At 45.4% G+C, this 22,456-nt stretch overlaps 1 protein-coding gene across 1 annotated transcript; it reads right to left on the reverse strand.

Annotated features, from left to right (window-relative positions):
• Positions 1–708: 708 nt before the first annotated feature.
• On the reverse strand, positions 709–17,786 carry fam83c (family with sequence similarity 83 member C). Its single transcript, XM_063910834.1, is given in 6 exon segments — positions 709–3,872; positions 3,874–4,512; positions 4,597–4,824; positions 10,697–10,821; positions 12,071–12,238; positions 16,957–17,786. Coding segments are annotated over 6 exon segments (1,806 nt in total). The 5' UTR covers positions 17,461–17,786; the 3' UTR covers positions 709–3,730.
• Positions 17,787–22,456: the final 4,670 nt, after the last annotated feature.

Consider the following 22,456-nt stretch of genomic DNA (forward strand, 5'->3'; position numbering starts at 1 on the left):
CAGCTGGACACCAGGGGACACTAAAGAGAGACGCACACAGCTGGAGACCAGGGGACACTAAAGAGAGACACACACAGCTGGAGACCAGGGGACACTAAAGAGAGACGCACACAGCTGGAGACCAGGGGACACTAAAGAGAGACGCACACAGCTGGAGACCAGGGGACACTAAAGAGAGACGCACACAGCTGGAGACCAGGGGACACTAAAGAGAGACGCACACAGCTGGAGACCAGGGGACGCTAAAGAGAGACGCACACAGCTGGAGACCAGGGGACACTCAAGAGAGACGCACACAGCTGGAGACCAGGGGACCCTAAAGAGAGACACACACAGCTGGAGACCAGGGGACACTAAAGAGAGACACACACAGCTGGAGACCAGGGGACACTAAAGAGAGACGCACACAGCTGGAGACCAGGGGACACTAAAGACAGACGCACACAGCTGGAGACCAGGGGACACTAAAGAGAGACGCACACAGCTGGGACCGGAGCGCTTGAACGCTGTCTCTGTCTCTGTCTCTGTCTCTGTTGTTGTTCTCCTGAAATGTTTTCTGGTCTTATGTGATCACAGGACTCCTCCTGATGTCACTGCAGATCTGCTGGAGGACAGACAGACTAACTGACACAGTGGAAGGGCCGGGGCTACACAGGGCGAATAAACTGCTGCTTTTGTTTCCAGATTAAATAAAACATCGACACAAAACATCTTACTCTTCTTTTTATTAAATCCACGATCTTACAAATTAAGAACAACTTTTAAAAACACAAACAGTTCACATTCTCAAAGTACATGAAAAATATAACGGTGTAAACAAGACGTTCATTAAGAAGTGTTTCTATAGCAGTGACCCAAATTCCTGAAGTGTATTATATACAGCGTAATGTACATTAGCCGTGCAAAAAGAGGACAAAGATGCCCGCTGCTTGACGGCCGATGGGAGTAAAGACAAATGTTCAAACTACAGATCGCTATCCACCGTTATTGCTCAGGAGACACCAGGAAGAGTCAGCTATCGATGGCTCCACGCTGAGGAGGAACAGTTAGCCCTGTTGTGCTGTGATGAACAATAATCACAACAAAAACTACAAAATAAACGAAATCAATAACAATTAGTTCAAACCCTAATCTCATATGTACAAATCTACATCTGCTGTTTCTTGTAAACTAAAAAATGCACGCTATGAAACGTGGAGAAACACATTTCATCCAGAAGTCGTGTCCCCGATCAATCACAGCTCACATCGTGGTCCTGCAGTCTCATTGTGACGAGGGGTAAAGGGAGTGTAAACCTAAGGCATGATGATTAAGGCACATGTAGTAAACTCTAAAACGGGAGAGTTGTGGGAATGATCTGAACCAGGGGGGCACAAACATACGGAGGGCTCGGCCCCCACCAGGGGTGAGGTATGTTGCCTCATGAGTTTTGAGTTAGCAAAATCAATCAGATGCAGGTAAACGATGCCCGATGACCAGGCTTCATGTGGGGGCCGTGCAGAGCGGTGCAGGAATGCTGTATTTCTGTAGGCCCACCCGGAGGTAAGCTGCACGGGTTCCCTCGACAACAGAGCACTGGGATTTCTCCAGAGGGTTTTGGAATATTGTAAAAAATAAGATCTGTGGAAAAGGAACCTGTTTGATAAATAAGATAAGATTCAACTTTATTGTCATTGCACAGAGTACAAGTACAACGAAATTTGACCCATCCTAGTGTTAGGAGCAGTGGGCTGCCATTATGTACGGCGCCCGGGGAGCAGTGTAGGTAACCAGTGTCTTGCTCAGGGACACCACGGTGGCACTTGGTCTTTCGGGGACTTGAACTGGTGACCTTCCAGTTCCCAGGCCAAGCCCCTATCCACTTTGCCACCACCGCCATAAATGTCTGTTCAGCCGGATCATCTCCACCTCTACCCTACTTTTATAATTTACGAAGCATAAATCTAATCTCCAGAAGCAAAATGCTAACGTTATGCTATACACAAGCTACAGAGGGGTACAGCAGGGCCGCAGGACTTCAGCCTCACGCCAACCGAACATCCTTTCAGCTGACTTTCGCGCGCTTGCATATTTTAACAAAGCTTTTCCTTTCAGCCACACTGAGTTTACCTAGAAGTACTTCAAGCAGAACAGGGGAACCAAACTTAGCGGGGGTGTTTAGGTGTTCGGCGTAATGACGTTCAACGTCCTCGCAATTTCTGTAGTCATATTCAGCAACCATCGTTTTTGGTAGAACAACGTGATCCATCTCTTGATCTTCTGTCAACCACAGACCTTATTTCCAGCTATTTTCCAAAATCCTATGGAGGAATCCCATGACTCCCAGTTGAGGTTCACACAAAGCAGCAGCAGTTATTTCTGGGTTTTCGAGAACTCGGTTCTGCACGTTCTATTCAAATTGCAGACTTTAAGATGTTGGTTAAAGCAGCTCTGGTGTCGCCGATTGTTTATGACGGTGTGGAAAGTCCTCTCTTAATCCCTGGAGTGTATGAGAGGGAAAGGCAGAGGAAGGCTCCAATGAAAACGGTGAAACGGAGGGCGATCCGCTCTTAGTCTGCCATCAAATTTGACAAGTTACAACCAGGGGCGTCGTAATGGGACTGACTACCCAGGGCCCAGATGGGGGGAGGGCTCTTGAAAGGCATGGAATTAAAGTTTGTTTGTGTTTGCTCGAGTAGATAGTGTCATAGCTAAAATTAAAATAGCTCTCACCCCTCCAAAAGGAGGAAAATGGTTGAGTCCTCCCCAGCACTAGGATTCCTCGGCTTAAGCCCCCCCGGTTACAATTTAGCTAAATCTTTCAGGACACATGTAGCAACTATCGAGAAACTACATGCACGGTAATCCCTACTGACCGACGGTGTAAACAAAGCTAGCGCCACACAGACATGAGAGCAACACATCCGGTACTTTCCATCTACGTCATAGCCCCGCCCCCTAAATACAGATTCTGAGGTTTACGCCCCAGGGCAATGTGTTATCTACTGGGAGTGATGGACGATGGTCAGTCAGGCAAACAGTTACGCAATTATTTCGGCGATCGATGGTCGGCGTCGATACCGTGAAGTAAACGCAGTGGGCGATGGACGTCCTGCAGGCTAACACTGGAACTGCGGCTTCCTTAGTGTTAGTGTTTTATATTTCAATGCAGCTTCTACATTCACTACTTTTTACTTTTACCATTATTGACGTTGCCGTTAGCCTCGTTAGCGGTGATGAAGTGGTTCCCAAAGACGCTAGGCCTGAAGAACCGTCTTTTTTCTAATTGAGACGTTTTTTAGTTGTTGTTCGACGTGCAATACATGACCGAACGATCTTTTCCGCTGGTCGGAGAGTCTTTGTTTCACCGGAGAAGGGGGCGGGGCTGTAATTTTGGCCCCGGCAGTGATGTAGCGCTGCTCTCATCTGTGGAGTCTCGTCCTTACTGTACATGTAAAAAGTTCCTCTTGGGATGAAAGAGGCAATATGGTTTCAAGAATCACAGAGGAAGTGTTTGTAAAGACGGGGAAGGAGTTCTTCTGCAGATGTAATGGGGAATGGACTGCAGTTATTTAACGCTCTTCACAAGTCATCATTCACCCACTGACACATTCATTCCATGCAAGGTGATCAGGAAGAGTCAAACACACTTGGGATGTAAATATCTCGCCCTGAAACAAAACAAAGGGCCGGGGATTGAAGCACCGACCTTCTGATTGGTAGGCGAAGAGGCGCCGGAGGAACGAAGGGTTTAGTTGGAGGTCTTGAGCTCAAAGCGGCTGTACACCTGTTTGGATTTCAGCTTGTTGTACTGGTTCACCAGGTCTAGCTTGCTGTGTCCCAGCGTCAACCGCTTCTGGTCCTGCCGGTTCATTAGCACGGTGGGGGAGGGCGGGGGGAGGGGGGCTCTGCTCGCTCTCCGGCTCGTTCATTGAGAGGTCCGGCCCCCCCCAGGGCGGGATGTCTAGAGGTGTCGGCGACCTCCGGACGTTGTAGGTCTCCTTGGAGTTGGGCAGGAACATGTCCGAGAGTTTGTTGAAGAACTGTGTTGGGGGAGTCCTCTGCTTGGGGGTGAGCTTACTGTCAGCGATGGGGGAGGGCGCCTGGGTCCGAAAGTTTGAGGTGGGGGCGCCAGGGGCCAGCCCGGCGCTGTGGAACATGCTGGGTTTGTGATCGTACAACCCCAAGGCCTGGAACTTGGACGAGGTCCCGCCGATGTTTGACCGTAGGACGTCCCCCGGGTTGGGCTTGTTCCACTCGATGCCCATCTGCTGACCGTACGGCGGCGGGGGGCGGTCCTGATGGCTTCCCCCGTTGGACAAGCCTCGCGGGCCCGGGGTGGCGTGGCCCTGGGGTGTCGGGGTCTGGCCTCTCCGCTCCGGACTCATGTGGGGGTTGTTGTTGGACTCCTTCTTGTCGTGGCTCTGGTTGACCTTGTAGACCGTGTTGGAGGTCATGCCGGGCGCAGCCTTCACACTCGACACGCTGTTACTGGATTGGCTGCTGGAGTTCTCCGAGCAGACCCGCTGTCTGCTGCAGGGCGAGAGGGGGGGGGGTCAGAGGTGTTATGGACAAACATTAAAAACGTGTCTCAGTGAGTGGAGGTCAGCTCGGTACCTGTCAGAGAGGAGATCCAGCCCCGGGACCAGGCCCATGCCGGGGGCCATCATGGCCTGGTACGAGGGGTAGTAGGGCACCCCCCCCTCCTCCTCCACATTGAAGAAGCAGTCGATGATCTGGGAGTCGGCGTACAGGCAGCGGAACTCCCGGTCGAAGCTGTCCGTGATCCGTCCGGAGAAATGCATCACCATGTTGCTGTGCACCTGAGAGGAGAGCCAGGTGAAGCTACAGACAGACAGACAGACAGACAGACAGACAGACAGACAGACAGACAGACAGACAGACAGACAGACAGACAGACAGACAGACAGACAGACAGACAGACAGACAGACAGACAGACAGACAGACAGAGAATTAAAGCAAGGAGACTTCAGTTTCAAAACATCTTGTACTTGAGTAAAGTAGAAGTACTCAGGTCTTGTACTTGAGTAAAGTAGAAGTACTCAGGTCTTGTACTTGAGTAAAGTAGAAGTACTCAGGTCTTGTACTTGAGTAAAAGTAGAAGTACTCAGGTCTTGTACTTGAGTAGAAGTACTCAGATCTTGTACTTGAGTAAAAGTAGTACTCAGGTCTTGTACTTGAGTAAAGTAAAAGTACTCAGATCTTGTACTTGAGTAAAGTAGAAGTACTCAGACCTTGTACTTGAGTAAAAGTAGAAGTACTCAGGTCTTGTACTTGAGTAAAGTAGAAGTACTCAGGTCTTGTACTTGAGTAAAAGTAGAAGTACTCAGGTCTTGTACTTGAGTAAAGTAGAAGTACTCAGATCTTGTACTTGAGTAAAGTAGAAGTACTCAGATCTTGTACTTGAGTAAAGTAGAAGTACCAGAGTGTAGGAATACTCTGTCTCAGTAGAAGTATTCTAAATGTTCCTCCAGTGAAAGTAGAAAGTACTCTCGTCTAAATGTACTTAGCAGCGACAGTAAACCTCGTTGGTGGAGCTAATTATTCATCCACTAGAGCTTCAAGTGTTTAAATACAAATCGAATGTGCTCATTATTGTTCATGTACCCACAAGTGTGACACGATGATTATCAGGAACAACTGACTGCAAAGGTTTAACAGGAAGTGACAGCACATAGCACACTTCTGGGTTGGAATAATATCATCATGTGTGCATCATGGTGTTTAAGAGACTGCAGGTATAAGGAACTAAAGCAGGGATTACAAAACACCAAAGTGACGCAGGCTCATCGGCCGTCTTTGAGTAAATTATCTCCGTCCACCTCCAGCTGATGAACCTGCAGATCAACGGTTCCTGAGGAACGCTGAGTCACCACGATGACTCAGCTGATCTGCCAGCAGCTGACGACAGCCGCAGGAACACCGAGCTGATAATGCTTTCACGGCTGAGCAGGGGATAAATTAAACACTACCAAGAGACGCTGGAGAGGCCAACAGATTCTCACTGCATATTAATCAAAAACATGTTGTCAATACCCTGTTTATAGTGTCTTTAGTAGTAGGTTCGTCTATTATAGGGACAAATTAAAACAGCTGGGACCGGAGCGCTGGGGGACGTTCAGGTTCATGAAGCTGTCTCTGTCTCTGTTGTTGTTCTCCTGAAATGTTTTCTGCTCTTATTCTAACGATGTGATCACATGACTCCTTCTGATGTCACTGCAGATCTGCTGTGAGCTAGCTCGCTAACGTAGCTAACCTTCAGAAAGACTGACAAACTGTTCCAGTTCTGAGACAGAGACCAGGAGGACTGTCAATCTCTTCTTTCCACTAAGTTTGTCCTTTCATCTCCTCACTAGTGTCCCCTGGTCTCCAGCTGTGTGCGTCTCTCTGTAGTGTCCCCTGGTCTCCAGCTGTGTGTGTCACTCTTTAGTGTCCCCTGGTCTCCAGCTGTGTGCGTCTCTCTTTAGTGTCCCCTGGTCTCCAGCTGTGTACGTTTAAAATCAACATGTGTGTGTGTGTGTGTGTGTGTGTGTGTGTGTGTGTGTGTGTTTCCTCTTGTTATGTAACTGTGTTTGACTTGGGCGCAACCCCGGTGTCCTCTCGGAGAGTTTAAATAGAGATTTGAAACTGACTTGTGATTATTACATATGCTCGATCCGAGGCCTGTTGCTGTCACGAGTCAACGATAATCCACTTCCTCCAACATTGTACTGAATATGAAACGTATTAATCTCTGCAGGGCCGTCAACATACAGGAGCAACAATCCAGCATTCAAACAACACATCTGTTTCTGAATTTGGATATCGTTGAAGCCCTTGAAGGCGTGCAGATCGACAGAGGCATGCTCTGAGTGTTTCACAGCAGCCAGAGAGAACCTGCAGGACGGCTTCTCCTCGGCCATCAATCACTCATCGATCACATGCAGAGGACTTCCATGAACTGATCGGAGCATACCTGAACTGCACGCACCGTAAATCATAAACCCTGCAATAAACAGGCAGGTACTTTAGCACATAAGTCATAAAATATCATATCAGATTTCCCAGTCACAGAAATAAACTCAGTTTCCTGTAACCGTTAAAGAGGCCTTTAAAGTTCAACACATCATTGTGATGCAGTAGTTGGAGGGTCGCTGGTTCGAGTCCTGGCCACTGTTCAGGAGCCCTTGAGCCAGGCACTGGACCCCCACACTGTATATAGCAGTTACCCACTGCTCCCAGTGTCGTCAGAAGTACGGAAATGTAATTATATTTATTTTCCTTACACTGCTCAGATGCGAGCTGATCAATTTAAATATTTCAGAGGTTATTAATACTCGATAACACACCGTTGCTAGGTAGAATAAAGGGAGGGAAGGAAAAACTAAAGGGGAACTTATTCCTTACTGAAAAGAGTGTGTGTGAACATTAAGCAGGACGTTGAGCTTTACACAACAAGTCTAACATTAAGAAGTATTTCACTTAGCTTAGCATTAACAGATAACAGTTAGCATCACCTCGTCATTATGAGAGAATGAGTGATTCTTATTCTTTGCTTCTTAAATTAACGTTTCCGTCCCTCAGAGCGGGCACTCCCCGGGTGTCAGAGTGCAGAGCAGTATTTTTGATTTCAGCATCAGAACATCTATAGATAGCGTAGGCGGGAGGGAGGGAGAGGTGTGTTCAGGTGATAAGAGGAAATATTTGCCTCGACTAATTCACCTGGCAGCTCTGCACACCTCGCCCTTCATTCCACAGCTTCATTCGCAATGTACACACACCTGAACCCACAGCAACGCGCGAGTGCCGGATATTAGGCCTACTCTAAATGTATTACTCTCTTCACGGTCAAAAAGTTTAATGTGGAACGCTGGACACACGGTCACATGACTTCACGCCACCACCGCTAAGCTAAAGGAGGCTGATGTTGGGCTATAAAGGAACTACAGCACGGTCACATGACTTCACGTCACTACCGCTAAGCTAAAGGAGGCTAATGTTGGGCTATAAAGGAACTACAGCACGGTCACATGACTTCACGCCACCACCGCTAAGCTAAAGGAGGCTAATGTTGGGCTATAAAGGAACTACAGCACGGTCACATGACTTCACGTCTCCACCGCTAAGCTAAAGGAGGCTAATGTTGGGCTATAAAGGAACTACAGCACGGTCACATGACTTCACGCCACCACCGCTAAGCTAAAGGGGGCTAATGTTGGGCTATAAAGGAACTACAGCACGGTCACATGACTTCACGTCACCACCGCTAAGCTAAAGGAGGCTAATGTTGGGCTATAAAGGAACTACAGCACGGTCACATGACTTCACGTCACCACCGCTAAGCTAAAGGAGGCTAATGTTGGGCTATAAAGGAACTACAGCACGGTCACATGACTTCACGTCACCACCGCTAAGCTAAAGGAGGCTAATGTTGGGCTATAAAGGAACTACAGCACGGTCACATGACTTCACGTCACCACCGCTAAGCTAAAGGAGGCTAATGTTGGGCTATAAAGGAACTACAGCACGGTCACATGACTTCACGCCACCACCGCTAAGCTAAAGGAGGCCGTCTCTGAGTAAAATCTCTGCAGCCATTCGAGCTAACATGTCAGAAGAGAGCAATAAAGTATAATTAAAAACCACTGGGTTGGGACAGTGTTTGACTGAACAAGGAAGGAAGGACATGAAATGATTAAGAGGATTTAAGGCGTGTAGTCGGAGACACACCTCAGGAGCACAGAGATGAAAGAATGCGTGAATATAAACTCCTGACAAATATTTTAAACGTCATCGTTAGTGTTCATTGTTCAGGGAGATTGCTCAATCTGTCAAACAGCACCTTACCTAAAAACCACTAATGCATCCTGAGTGATGGCGATTTAGAACTAGAGGAAGAAGAAGCAAGTGTTGCACCTGTAGATATACCTATACCTTTCCTTCATCAGTAACTACGCAGCAGACGAGAGAAAGTACTTTAAATAATAAATGAGACGGATATTAAATCATATCTGCGGCTGACAGTCCTCTCTGAGCTGCAGCAGTAATTACAGGTATTACTCAGGTATTCAGTTTCAAATGGTCACAATACGAGTACTGTTCACACACACACACACACACACACACACACACACACACACACACACACACACACACACACACACACACACCTCAGCCTGCAGAGCGTCTTGCTCATCAGGGCAGCATGCGAAGTGAAATGCTAATGCTGATGGTGCTCAGGCCTCAAACTGTTGAACGCTTACCCTCTGAATGTGTCGGTAGGGAGAGTTAACTTCCTCTCACACGTCATATTTTAATCCCAGCCTTCTTCCGGGCCGTGTCGCAGAATTATGCAAACTTAAAAACATCATGACGGCTGCAATGACACACACCACTTCCACCGCAGTGTGCGTTTTAGATTTGCTATCGGCAATACTCCACCGGGGGTCAAACTGCACCAGAGACTCCTGGACTGCAGTAATCTTAACCTGAATAACATCTCTCATTGTCCTTTCCATGCTTATGTCTTTTAAACTTCTTCCAGGTTCCAGCGCTGCTGCTCTATATCTTTGAAGTCTTCAGTGTGAACTCAGATGAACCAAAGCTCTGACAGAAGATATTACTCAAGCGTTTTCACAGGCTGAGCAGTGCTAACGATGACGAGAACACTCGTCTTCCTGTGAGTCTGTGAGGTCTAATTTTACCGGACAGAATGGATCAATCTGATCGTGCAACGAGTCAGTGTTGTGGCTCTCAAATTTCATTTTCAAAACTTTTGCAGGCATTCTGTTTCTAACTCTGTTGTTTAATAAGGCGTTTAGTACGGAGGCCAACTCCTCCATCAGGAGGAACAGCTTCAGAAAGGATGCAGATACAGAAACACCAGGGGACACTAAAGAGAGACGCACACAGCTGGAGACCAGGGGACACTAAAGAGAGACGCACACAGCTGGAGACCAGGGGACACTAAAGAGAGACGCACCCAACGGAGACCAGGGGACACTAAAGAGAGACGCACACAGCTGGAGACCAAGGGACACTAAAGAGAGACGCACCCAACGGAGACCAGGGGACACTAAAGAGAGACGCACACAGCTGGAGACCAGGGGACACTAAAGAGACGCACACAGCTGGAGACCAGGGGACACTAAAGAGAGACGCACCCAACGGAGACCAGGGGACACTAAAGAGAGACGCACACAACTGGAGACCAGGGGACACTAAAGAGAAACGCACCCAACGGAGACCAGGGGACACTAAAGAGACGTACACAGCTGGAGACCAGGGGACACTAAAGAGAGACGCACCCAACGGAGACCAGGGGACACTAAAGAGACGCACACAGCTGGAGACCAGGGGACACTAAAGAGAGACGCACCCAACGGAGACCAGGGGACACTAAAGAGAGACGCACACAACTGGAGACCAGGGGACACTAAAGAGAAACGCACCCAACGGAGACCAGGGGACACTAAAGAAAGACGTACACAGCTGGAGACCAGGGGACACTAAAGAGACGTACACAGCTGGAGACCAGGGGACACTAAAGAGAGACGCACCCAACGGAGACCAGGGGACACTAAAGAAAGACGTACACAGCTGGAGACCAGGGGACACTAAAGAGAGACGCACCCAACGGAGAACAGGGGACACTAAAGAAAGACGCACATGCACAGTGTGTGTGTGTGTGTGTGTGTGTGTGTGTGTCTCTCTCACCTGTATGACCCTGCGATGACCTCTTCACAGTCGATGATCAGGAACTTCTCGAGGACCTGACCGCTGAACTTCTTGCCGCTCTTTGTGCAGTACGTGTCCCCACAAGTGCTGCGTATACGCATGTTCTACACACACACACACACACACACACACACACACACACACACACACACACACACACACACACACACACACACACACACACACACACACACACACACACACACACACACACACACACACACACACACACACACACACACACACACACACACACCACTGTTAGAAACACCTCAAGGCAGAGGGGAAGTGCATTAGTTTTAATTGTCCTGGTTTTCCTCTGAACACACACTCATGTCAGTGCACAGCAAAAAGCAGAGGAACCTGTGTGTGACGGGTTATTCATAACTGTGGCCGTGTGTGTGTGTGTGTGTGTGTGTGTGTGTGTTTCCTTGAACTTATTGCACAGTCAGCGTAACATCTTCTATTTTATGAAACTTTGTTGTATTTATGTTTCACGGTTTAAATTCATACAGTTTTCATTTCCTTGAACTGTTCATGTTGATATCAAACCCTCTGATCCTTCATTCACATTATGTATTACTTCATCTCAAGCAGTCGTTTATTTACATCTTCTTTATCTAACTTTATATTTGTACTGCACATTCTTCATTTAACTTCCTATATTTGTGTAACTTCCACATGCACAGGATTCTGTACATGTTGCTCCGCTGCTTCCTCTCACACTGCTCTGAGACTTCTAGAAGCTCAGTGATACAGCTGAGTCTGCAGCACACTCTAATGCGACCCACAGGAGCTTCAACCCCGTGCAAAACCTGTTCACTCTGAGATTTATTGCACTGAAAAGGACCAATGACAAGCTTCAGAGTGTGCAGAGCCTGTTTCTTATTCAAGAGGAGGAATTCTCGGGTTCATATCAGGGTTAAGGGTCTCGACCTGTTTGCATGCTTTAAGGTTCACAGTCAGGAGGAGATAACGTGACGGTCACGTTTACCTGTTGTCAAGTTTTACCCGTTTCCAAATGTTTTTAAGTCAGGTTAAAGGTCTGGAAAATACGATGTGTGCCTGTGTATATGTTTTTCATGAGAAGAGCATCATGATCCCTTTCATTAAGGGAAGTTTTATTCAAATTATAAAATCATTCAATATTTTCGCCTTTTTTAACTCAAAGGAGGTTTCATGTTGTGTAAGTGAGGTTTATTTACCTTAGTTTTAAAAAGAAAAGACTTAAACTTCTCAGAATAAGGTTTGCTTAAGATGTGAGACACAGATTATTTACACTCTCAACTATGCAGCACAGGAGTTGCACAAGGCTGAAGCAGACTAAAAGACTGGAGGTTCTGCAGGACTCACACTCATGTGCGAGCTCTGGATGTCGAGCGCGGCGCACATGTCGGTGAAGGACTCGAGGTTCTTCTCGTCCAGCAGGATGTAGACGGGGACTCGCCGCTTGTTGGACGCCTCCATCAGGTCACACAGCAGATCCACGTCCGTGAATACGTCCATCACCAGAGCGATCACCTGCAGAGAGGCCGCCCGTTAGCACGCTAAAAGGGATTCTTTGTATTTTAAGTTCCTGCATTTCTACCTTTATTACATATTTGATATAAAAGAGGAGGACTGGAAACAGGGTGAAATGTTTGAATGCAGTGTTATCTGGTAATAAAGTCATTATTGTGACGCTTATTAAATCACTAAATACTAACCTGAAAATGTCCTCATAAAGATATGTATTCAATAATGAAAAGTGATCCCTCCCTCTAACACTGAGAAATGTATCACCATCGCAGTGAAACAATCCCCGTTAGTCATTGAGTAAATGGTGCAGCCCTAGTTTAATCACTCGTCTCTAAAATGTATATCACCGAGCATGTATGACTCAACCGTGAGGAACATGTTTAACCTGCTCTCCGTCCTGGGGAGACGCTGAAGCCTCCATGACCCCATCCCGTACAGAACACTCTGTAACAGAACACAACGCGGCTATCTTAAATAAGCTCTAAGAACCGGTAAACATCTGGGCCTCCATTTAACTACAAACACACTCTTTCACGTGCATCACAAAGACGTGACTGGGCCTCCAAACTGTGTGTGTTGTGCAGAATTAAAGTGTAGATATGCACACACCAAGAATGTGTTTGCAGCTCACACACACACACACACACACACACACACACACACACACACACACACACACACACACACACACACAGACATGTACAGACATATTCATGCATACTCACATACGCCTGCAAATGAATGACATGCACTTCAAATGACTGAACGCCCTTCAGATGCTGATTCACGCCAGAAGAGAGAACTTCTCCAGTCTTGAGAAGTCTGAATGACAGCTTTAACAAACGTCAGATCAAATATTTAGAGGCCTTTTTGTCGTATGCAATGAAAATCTGAAGAACATGTTTCCTCTGACGGGGCCAAATACTAAAATAAGGACATGAAAGGAACAAACTAGGTGCCACAAAGAAGTGCATGAGGCATTATGGTGCCAGTATCAGCTAGAGAAGGAGGAAAGGAAATTGAGATCTGAACAAAAGTGAAGTCTTTCTTTTAATTCTGAGTTTTAAGTCAGAATTTTGAGTAAAACAAACTCACTTATTTTAGACAGAACTCAAAACACTAATTCATATGTGGCACTCATTGTCTTCCGTTGCATATCGACATTATACATCTTATGGCCTCTCTGAGCTGCACACACGGCACATCGCTGCACCCTGTGTGAACCAAGACTGACGTCCAGACCAAATACACTGTATTCAGAATTCACAGGTTATTCTGGACCTCTGCCCGGTTTAACTGTCTCCGTTTGCCTCTTTTTCAGCACAGTGAGCGTCATGCATTTAAAGCAGGAGAGTTTCCAACAGAGGACGAAGTGTGTGTGCAGCGGTGACTCATGCAGCGTGTGCCCGATGGTCTGCCATTAAAGAGAAAATAAACGGTGTTTCTTATTTGTGAGATAATTCTGCAACATGCATTTTAAAAACTCCCCAAGTCCTGAGCGAACGGAGCCGACCGCTGGTGAAGAACTCAGACATTATGGATATTTCTTCCTGTTCATTTTTCTGAGAGGGCCCGGGGCCACGCGGACAGAGGTCATCAGGGATATCAGAGCTTCTGTTTGAGGTGACATTAACATATCACGGGGGAAAGAGAGACACGCACAGAGAGTCAAACTACCAAAATAAGACAACACGACTGCAGAACAACTAAAGGAGACAGAAGACACAACGGGACTGCACGAGGATACAAATGATGACCAAACGATGCAACCTGACTGAGTACAGAGGGGAAACGACCAAAATCAGACAGAAAGGTACAACAAAGAGATGCAAACTACTGCAATATAATGCAAGCGGACTATAAAGACAAACAAAGCAACTTTGAGAGAGAATCACCGACTACATACCGATGCAAAACTGCCACAGAAAGACACAAAGGACAGCCTCCCTCAGGTCCTCCAGCCCCAATCTCCTAGCTGTTCCTCGGACAAAACTGACCAGCATGAGAGAGCGTGCTTTCTCCTCCCTTGGCCCTCGTCTGTGGAATCAGCTCCCAGAAGATTTAAGGACCTCTGCATCCCTCTCAGTCTTCAAGAAAAGCCTGAAGACCCTCCTGTTCCTCACCCTATTCCCTGACTGCTTCCCTTTATAGTTAAACCTTTTGCTCTGAACCTCTTTCTTTGATCTTCCTGACTCTCAGCTCACCAGTTGATTTCTTTTTAATGTATTTTAAGAAATTGATCCTTAGCTTTTATTTCATTTGAGTTTGTTCCTTTCTCCCCAGAGCATTGTGAAGCAGCTGTAGAAAACGTTGTTTTTAAAGTGTGCAAAACAACTACGAAGCATGTGCACAAAGACACACAAAGATAACACTACTACAATAAGACAGAACGACTGCGTGGGGGATGCAAAATAAATAAAGAGACAGCAAAAGACTGCAGAAAGACGTTCAAAATGACGACAAAGAGACACAAGACGTCCAGAAAAACAGAAAACAGCTGCTGAGAGAATCAGAAGTACTGCATCGAGACAGAGAGCAGCCATAAGCAGACACACGAAGACTAAAGACAGATACAAAACTACCAGATGAGACACAACAATACGTGCAAAACAAAACGACTGCAATGTCACGCAAAATGCCGGAAGAGACACAAAGGGACTACAGCTGATGCAAAACTACCTCAACAGATATGCAAACGGGCTCCAGGAAGACGTGCAAAACAACTACAAAATAAAATACCAAACGCTGCAAGAAGCTCCAAACACAACGGAGACCAGGGACACTAAAGAGAGACGCACACAGCTGGAGACCAGGGGCGTCTCTCTTTAGTGTCCCCTGGTCTCCAGCTGTGTGCGTCTCTCTTTAGTGTCCCCTGGTCTCCAGCTGTGCTCCAGCTGTGTGCGTCTCTCTTTAGTGTCCCCTGGTCTCCAGCTGTGTGCGTCTCTCTTTAGTGTCCCCTGGTCTCCAGCTGTGTGCGTCTCTCTTTAGTGTCCCCTGGTCTCCAGCTGTGTGCGTCTCTCTGTAGTGTCCCCTGGTCTCCAGCTGTGTGCGTCTCTCTTTAGTGTCCCCTGGTCTCCGTTGTGTTGGAGCTTCTTGCAGTGTTTGGTTTCTGCAGCTTTTAGTAAACTGCTCATGTTTCCTCTGCTGAATGTTCTCTAGATGCTGCATGTGTTGAAGAGCTGCTGCAGATGTTCCTGTGTGAGTTCTGATTTGTGTTTCTGTATCTGCATCCTCTCTGAAGCTGCAGAGTGTTTCTAACGATGGAAGAGGTCTGGGTCGCTGAAGCGCGTTAGCACCTGTCGGCCTCCGTACTGTAGTGAGGTAATGGAGCCTGAAAGTTTTCCCTGAGGGTCCGTTACTAAACGAGTGTCTGCAGGCCTCGTTGCTCACAGAGACGAGAATCCAACATGACAGCAGGGGGGGGGGGGGGGGGGGGGGTGGGACCTCTGCAGGCAGAAGTGATGCATTCAGGTGGAAGCATGGAAAACAAAAAACTGCCGACACACGGGAGGAGACGAGTTGGTCAGGAAACAACACGCTCACTGTGGCAGAAACACTCTGATTATATATATTCATAACCCATTTTAAAACCCTCCTCTTCTTCCACAGGGATGCAACATAACAAAAGAGAGACACAAAACTGACGTGAAGACGCACAAAAGGACTACAACAGATGCAAAACAACTGCAAGGAGACAAAATGTCCCAAACTGCCACAGAGATCCAAACTGTCCGCAGGAAGGGGAAAACTAACTCCTGTAAAAAGACCAAAGACACACAGATGCAGAACTACCACTACTCAAACACAGCAGTAAAGTACACTCCTGCTTTTGTGACTCCAAGAGTTAAATAATAACATCAGATGGAGCAGAATCTCTCACAGTTCAGGTAACAATAGCAGTAGTTAAAATATGTGTCGTTTGTACTGAATCGTACAAAAGTAAGTAAAAGTCCTGCATTCAAGATTTCCCAAACTAAAAGCAGAGAAGCGTTGGCATCAAAATATGCTAACATGAAAGGACAATACTGTCTGCTAAAATGCAGTGGAGGAGAATAGAGCAGCATAAAAATCACACAGGCTGGAGAACGAGTCCCTCAATATTAGGTTCGGGACTTTAAAAGTGACACTGCTGGGGGGTAGAGTTCTGATTCTTTGAACGGAACACTTCCTCCTGAAGTGGAAATGTATTTATGAACATACAAAGCATCCCAAAAGGACTGCAGAGAGATGCTAAACTACCAAAATAAGACACAAATGACTCCAGAAAGACATGCTAAATAAAAGAGATATGTACCGATATACAAATAGCAACGATTAGGGGGTCCGATTAACTAAAGCACACTGCTATACATTATGCTCATGCTTCTGTGAATCTATGAGCTCAGAAACCCAGGTAATACATGTCAGAGTTGGACGGAGTACTCAGAACTTTACCAAAGTATTTATAGAAATCATTTCAATAAATATTGAGGAGTAAAAAGTACAATACTAGCTTCCAAAATCCAGCGGTGTAGAATTATGAAGTATGCACAACATACCTACCAACATAAGACACAACAAGTGCAAAACTGAGAAAAGGTGCACAGAGACCAAACTACCGGAATACAACAGAAATGACTCCAGAGAGACATGGAGATAACAACATGGACCTTAGTTAATTAAAGCACACTGCAGCACTCAGACCTGATCATAAACCCCCTCTCTGACCCTGAGCCTCTCACCTTCTTGGCCCTGTTGATCAGGGACCGGATCAGGTCCTTCACGTTGTGGGTCTTGTCCCTCTGGAAGTAGATCTGGGTCTCGGACGGACCGAACCTGTTGGGGGTCTCCGGCCAGCCGAGTTCCAGCATCGGCGGCTCCTCGTCGGACATCATGGGGAAGTAAGTCCCGGAGGTGAGCTCCGACACGTCCTCCTCGAAGTCCCTGTCATTGGAGCTGTCTGACCCGCAGGACGTCTTGCTGGCAGCAGCAGAGTACTGGGTGATGTACTGGACCTCCTGCTGGGACAGAAAGCTCACCTCGCGCTCCTCGTTCAGAACCCTCCGGTACTCGTGCTCCCCTTGCTCCAGGAGCGCGTCCGTGGCCAGGCGCGCGGCCTCGTTGTGGCTGAGCTCCAGAGAGGAGATCTGTCTCCACGGGTTCTTCACCTCCTCCAGCCGGGAGGAGAGCTTCCCCAGCGGCTTCCTGCCAGACGGAGCCGGCCTCAGGCCTTCGGAGCTCAGCATAATTCAGATCTGATTAAAACCCTCAAACTAGTCCCTGAAGTGAAGCGTCTCTACGCGCATTGTTGCAACAGACATCAGAAAGGTAAACTACAGCAGCCCGGAATAAACTACAGCGCTCCCGAGGACATGCTCCCACTCCAAAGTCTCCCTCTCTCCCCCGGACCCTCTCTAGAGAGCTTTATGTTCAGTTTCCTGAAGTCCCGGGCGATAAAAGCGCTTTTAATCCAAAGGACGGAGCTCTCCCTCCGCGGCTGTAATGGTCCTCGCTTCTCTAATTCCCTAATTCCCTGTCATGTCTCCGCAGCAGTGTGTGTGTGTGTGTGTGTGTGTGTGTTTCCTGCTCACCTGTTGCACCCTGTCCTGTGATTGGTCTGCAACTGTCTCCTCCCCCCCCTTTCCTCCCCCCCCCCCGTTTCTTCCCCCTCTCAACTTTTCTCTAAAGCTTGAAACAGATATGCTACTTCCGGTAGAATATTTCAGAATAAAAGCCCCGTGTGAGCGAGCACGCCTATATTTGATCTGATAGTGATAGTTTTATTTTGAAGAGCTGACATTTAACACTAATTCTGTTGGGTTTGATAATATATTTTTAATACATGATTATATTATATCAACCTTTACTTTTATTATCTATAATAAGCACCAGATAACATTGATTTTTCCAGGAACATTTCTTGAGAATGATTCAGATTTTTACACCTGTTAAAAAAACACAACAAAATGAACAATAAGATGTTATAATAATTGATTAAAGTTGCTCCACTTTACAACCAGACATGTTACACGTAGAATCAGAGTGTATATTCTGTGACTAATGATATTAAATTCAGATTAAATGATAAAAAATAATCCCATTTAATGCACAATAAAAGACACTTCATAAAGATATATTGTAAGGCTGGGCTTTAATAAAAATAAACATTAAACAGCTTCCCCGTTTTATAACATAATCTAACATTTAAATCTTGTTAATGGCTCAATTTGTGCTGATTTTTAGGTGGAAAATATTCTGGGCTTTTATTTTGAAGGCAGCACTGCCACACTTCCGTTCTTCAGTGAGCGGTTAGCAGAGCTGCCTTTTCTTTTCCCCAAAGCATCAAATATTCACTCTAACTCTGTCAACTCACTCTGATGTGTATTCTGGACCTTAATGGGAGCTATTCTAGGATATATTTGATTAAATATGAAGACAAAAGGAAAGAAATAGAAACTAAAAAGGTCTCTTTGTTCCTCTTCCTGTCGCTCATGAGGTGTTAGTTTATCACTAATAATCACATAACAATAGTAAGATATAGAAATATAACCAAGAATACAAAATAAATAAGGATTGTTTGCATGTCAATATTTTAGTAAACATACAAAGCTGCAGTTCAGTCAGTAGGGGCTTGGACTGGGAATCGTAGAGTCGCCGGTTCAAGTCCCCTGACAGACTTGAAATATGGAAAGTGGACTGCTACTTGGAGAGGTCCCAGTTCACCTCCTAGGCCCTTCTGTGGTGCCCTTGAGCAAGGCACCTCCAATCCCCCCTCCCCATTGCTCCCCAGGCGCCTGCACAGTAGCTGCCCAAGTGCTCCTAGTACTAGGATGGGTTAAATGCAGAGGACTGTGTGTGCTCTGCTGTGTGCATGTGTGTGACTAATATAGAGGGTTGCATCCTCCGATTCTATCTAAGCTATGTTTTCTCTCTCTCACTCTTTTCTAAATGATGAGTGAAATAGGAAACCCCTTCCTCTCTCCCCTGGGAATATCTCTCTCTGGTAGCATGATACATGAACGCTTCTCTCCTAATTTATCTAAAAGCTCCTCAACTCTTATTCCTCTACCTTATGCATGAAAGAAATACCTTAAAGACCATAAAGGCAATAATAGAGCTATTTTCTGCACTTATTTCTACCATAACACGTCTTTTCGGGACCAATGAAAAGAAAACATCAACATTCATCAGTTTATTTCACTACCTTTGTCTGTTTCTGTCTGCAGATTTCTCCCAAATTCACCTACATAGCGCCTCGGTTGCATATTTAAACATTCCCTTTCAGAAAACTGTTGATACAAAAGATGATTGTGTTGACGTCAGTGACGATATATAATATAATTGTATGTTTCTCTGAAATGTTTCGGCTTACCTTGTATTCTTTCACCAGATTAATTGTGACTTGTATTTTACACTTTTTAAATGTTATTGTTTTTTGATATATTTGAACTTTTTTTTGTCTAAAAATGACAACTATTTTTCGGATCATCATGACCTTTTACCTCTCAAATATTTGACTTTCTTTGCTAGAATTTCTCCTCCTCTCTCAGCAAAAATATTTAACACATACCAAACTGTCCACTTTCATTCCTCTCTCTATATCCTGAAGCCGTTTACTCCATTACACACCTTTAATTAATAAAAACATGCAGAAAATGACTTTTTATGGCAGTATTTGGGATTTATGGACTGATGCAAAGACATTCCCTCTGTAGAAACCTTTCACTCTAACATGTCAACAACATGTAGCAAGAACATGAACCAGGCATTATCACATGTTCACTTTTCTGTGACATAAATCATGCAAATTACCAGGTATGTAATAAGATAAAGCCTGATTTGCTTACTTAAACGAACATGTTAGTTACTTATTTTACCCTGTTGATCAGAGACCCTTTATGGTGGGACAAATGCTCTCTAGAATACACACACACACACACACACACACACACACACACACACACACACACACACACACACACACACACACACACACGCCATCTGCTATTTAGGGATCAGTACTTACCGACACAGATTACTGCCTCTAGTCTTTTGTCTTGTCGCTCAACAAGCTGTTTTCAGAATGAGGCTGCCCCACTGTGCTCATATTAGTTTATGTTATTAAATTATAGAGAACATGAACTCTATAATCATCCCACTGATGTGAGGTGCTTATTATATACCTTAAATGTAGGCTTTGAAATAACTTTGTAGAACAAAATCTTTCTAACGCTTTGGCCGTCGTCTAATCTCCTGTATTGATCTGCATGTAACTTCCCTTTCATTAATACTCTTTAATAACATTTCATTATGTTAATCAGTGGCAGGTTAAGAGGTTTAATAATGTCCAATAAAAGGTGTACTTTATATCAGCCCAGACAAAGTGATTTACGTCATGGTCACGGGTTAGTATTCCATGCTCACTTACACATATGCTAAGCTAATCAGCTAAATGCAGAACAACTCCTAAGCTGTCATTTCTTTTGCTGTTCGATTGAATTATTGTTTGTATTAATTACACATTTTTCACACGATTCCTAGCTCAGAGTCTGTAGCCATGATAGCGGCTCTTTGAGGTTATGTTGATGCTAACATGTGTTTAGCAAGTGCAATGTTTACTAAGCTAACCAACTTGTCTTAGCATTTAGGTACGCTAACATTTGATAGTCAGTGAGATGTTTACCATGCTTGCTAACCATCTTAGTTTAGCATGCTAGCATGTGATAATTAGCAGACCAGTGTTCACCATGTTAGCCATCCTAGTTACACATGTAATCATGCTAACATTCGATAATGTTCACCATGCTAACCATATTATTTTAGCATGCTAACATTTGATAACGGTAATCACTACTACAGCTGAGGCTGATGGGTGTTAAATATCATTACTGAATATAACAGTGCACATCAATCATCATTCCTGTAAGTGTGCCGTTTTTCCGATTGTTTCAAAAGCAACCCTTCAAATATGATTCATAATTTCATGACTAAAACGTCACTTAATTGTAGTTTGATAAATACAAGATCTACAATCTCTCCATATTTCCAATTGTGAATGCATGTGTTTTTGGCAATTACAAAAAGGTGTAGGAACATCACCTCACCTCTCCAGTTTCACTATAATGAGTATCAGCGTGCAGTCCTTTTCCAGGAAGCTACATCATAATTTACAGGTGAATTTCCACTCCACAGATTCCTAGGAATGGGTGTCAGAGAGAATTAGAAGGATTAATCATCTGCGCTCCCCTGGGTCACATGACCAAATTAAACAGTGTGTCCTAAATGATTTCTGTGATAATGCGCAGTTCCAAAAGGTCAAAAAGTCACCTTAAACTTCACTTAGAAACTTTCCAGGAGAACAAAAAGTTTCCCTCTGTGCGACTTAACTGTTCGGGAGGTAAACATCCGCGAACACCTCTCATGTGACCAAGTGTTTACCCATCAGGGTGAGGTGTGTGTTTGGATAAGTTAATATGAGGACAGGAGCCTCTCACTTATTGTACAGGGATCTGGCAGTGTGACGAGTTGAGAGGAAACTTAGAGCAGTCACACAGGACTGACCGGTTCACCTGCAGTAAATACAGCGCTATCTAAAGTATGATAAGATGACGCTGTAAAGCAGCAGACAAACCTTTGCTTGGTATTCCAGCGGATCCAGGAAACACAGAGAGAGGCTTTATGGACAGATATATGAAGGCTCTTTCCAAATGCTGTCTCTGGATCTCCACAGATGTGTTTAATTTGAGTCTTTCAGCTCTCCAAACTTTGGTATAATAAGGAATTTAAAATATATGTTTTCCCTGCATGGTACTGATCAAAGGGGGAAGTAGTAATGCATACATCCCGTCTTGACTACTGCAATACCATCCTCTCTGGCCCCCCCCTTCGAACCCTCTGACCACAGAACATAGACAATCAAACGAGAGGTAAAAATCAATTAAAGAAGCTATAACAAGCTCTACAGTGCATATGTTAGTAATTATATTGAACTTATAGGACTCAGGGTTTTTTCTAGAAAGTTATAGCATGAGGTGCTAATGTCACTAAGTGAAGCCCCGCCCACTTTCAGGTGAAGGTCCTGCATTAAAGTAATCGTGTCTTCATGTCTTAAAGCTGCTGAGTCATATATCACACCTCCAACAACAAATAAACCCAGAGCTCCGGTTCCTTTACTTCCTCTCCAGAAGAAAGGAGAGTAAAGAAAGGATCAGAAATCTCAGTCTCAGTGTCAGCCTGCTGCCT

Source organism: Eleginops maclovinus, chromosome 20 (assembly GCF_036324505.1).
Source record: "Eleginops maclovinus isolate JMC-PN-2008 ecotype Puerto Natales chromosome 20, JC_Emac_rtc_rv5, whole genome shotgun sequence".
In the NCBI taxonomy this organism is placed as follows: Eukaryota; Metazoa; Chordata; class Actinopteri; order Perciformes; family Eleginopidae; genus Eleginops; species Eleginops maclovinus.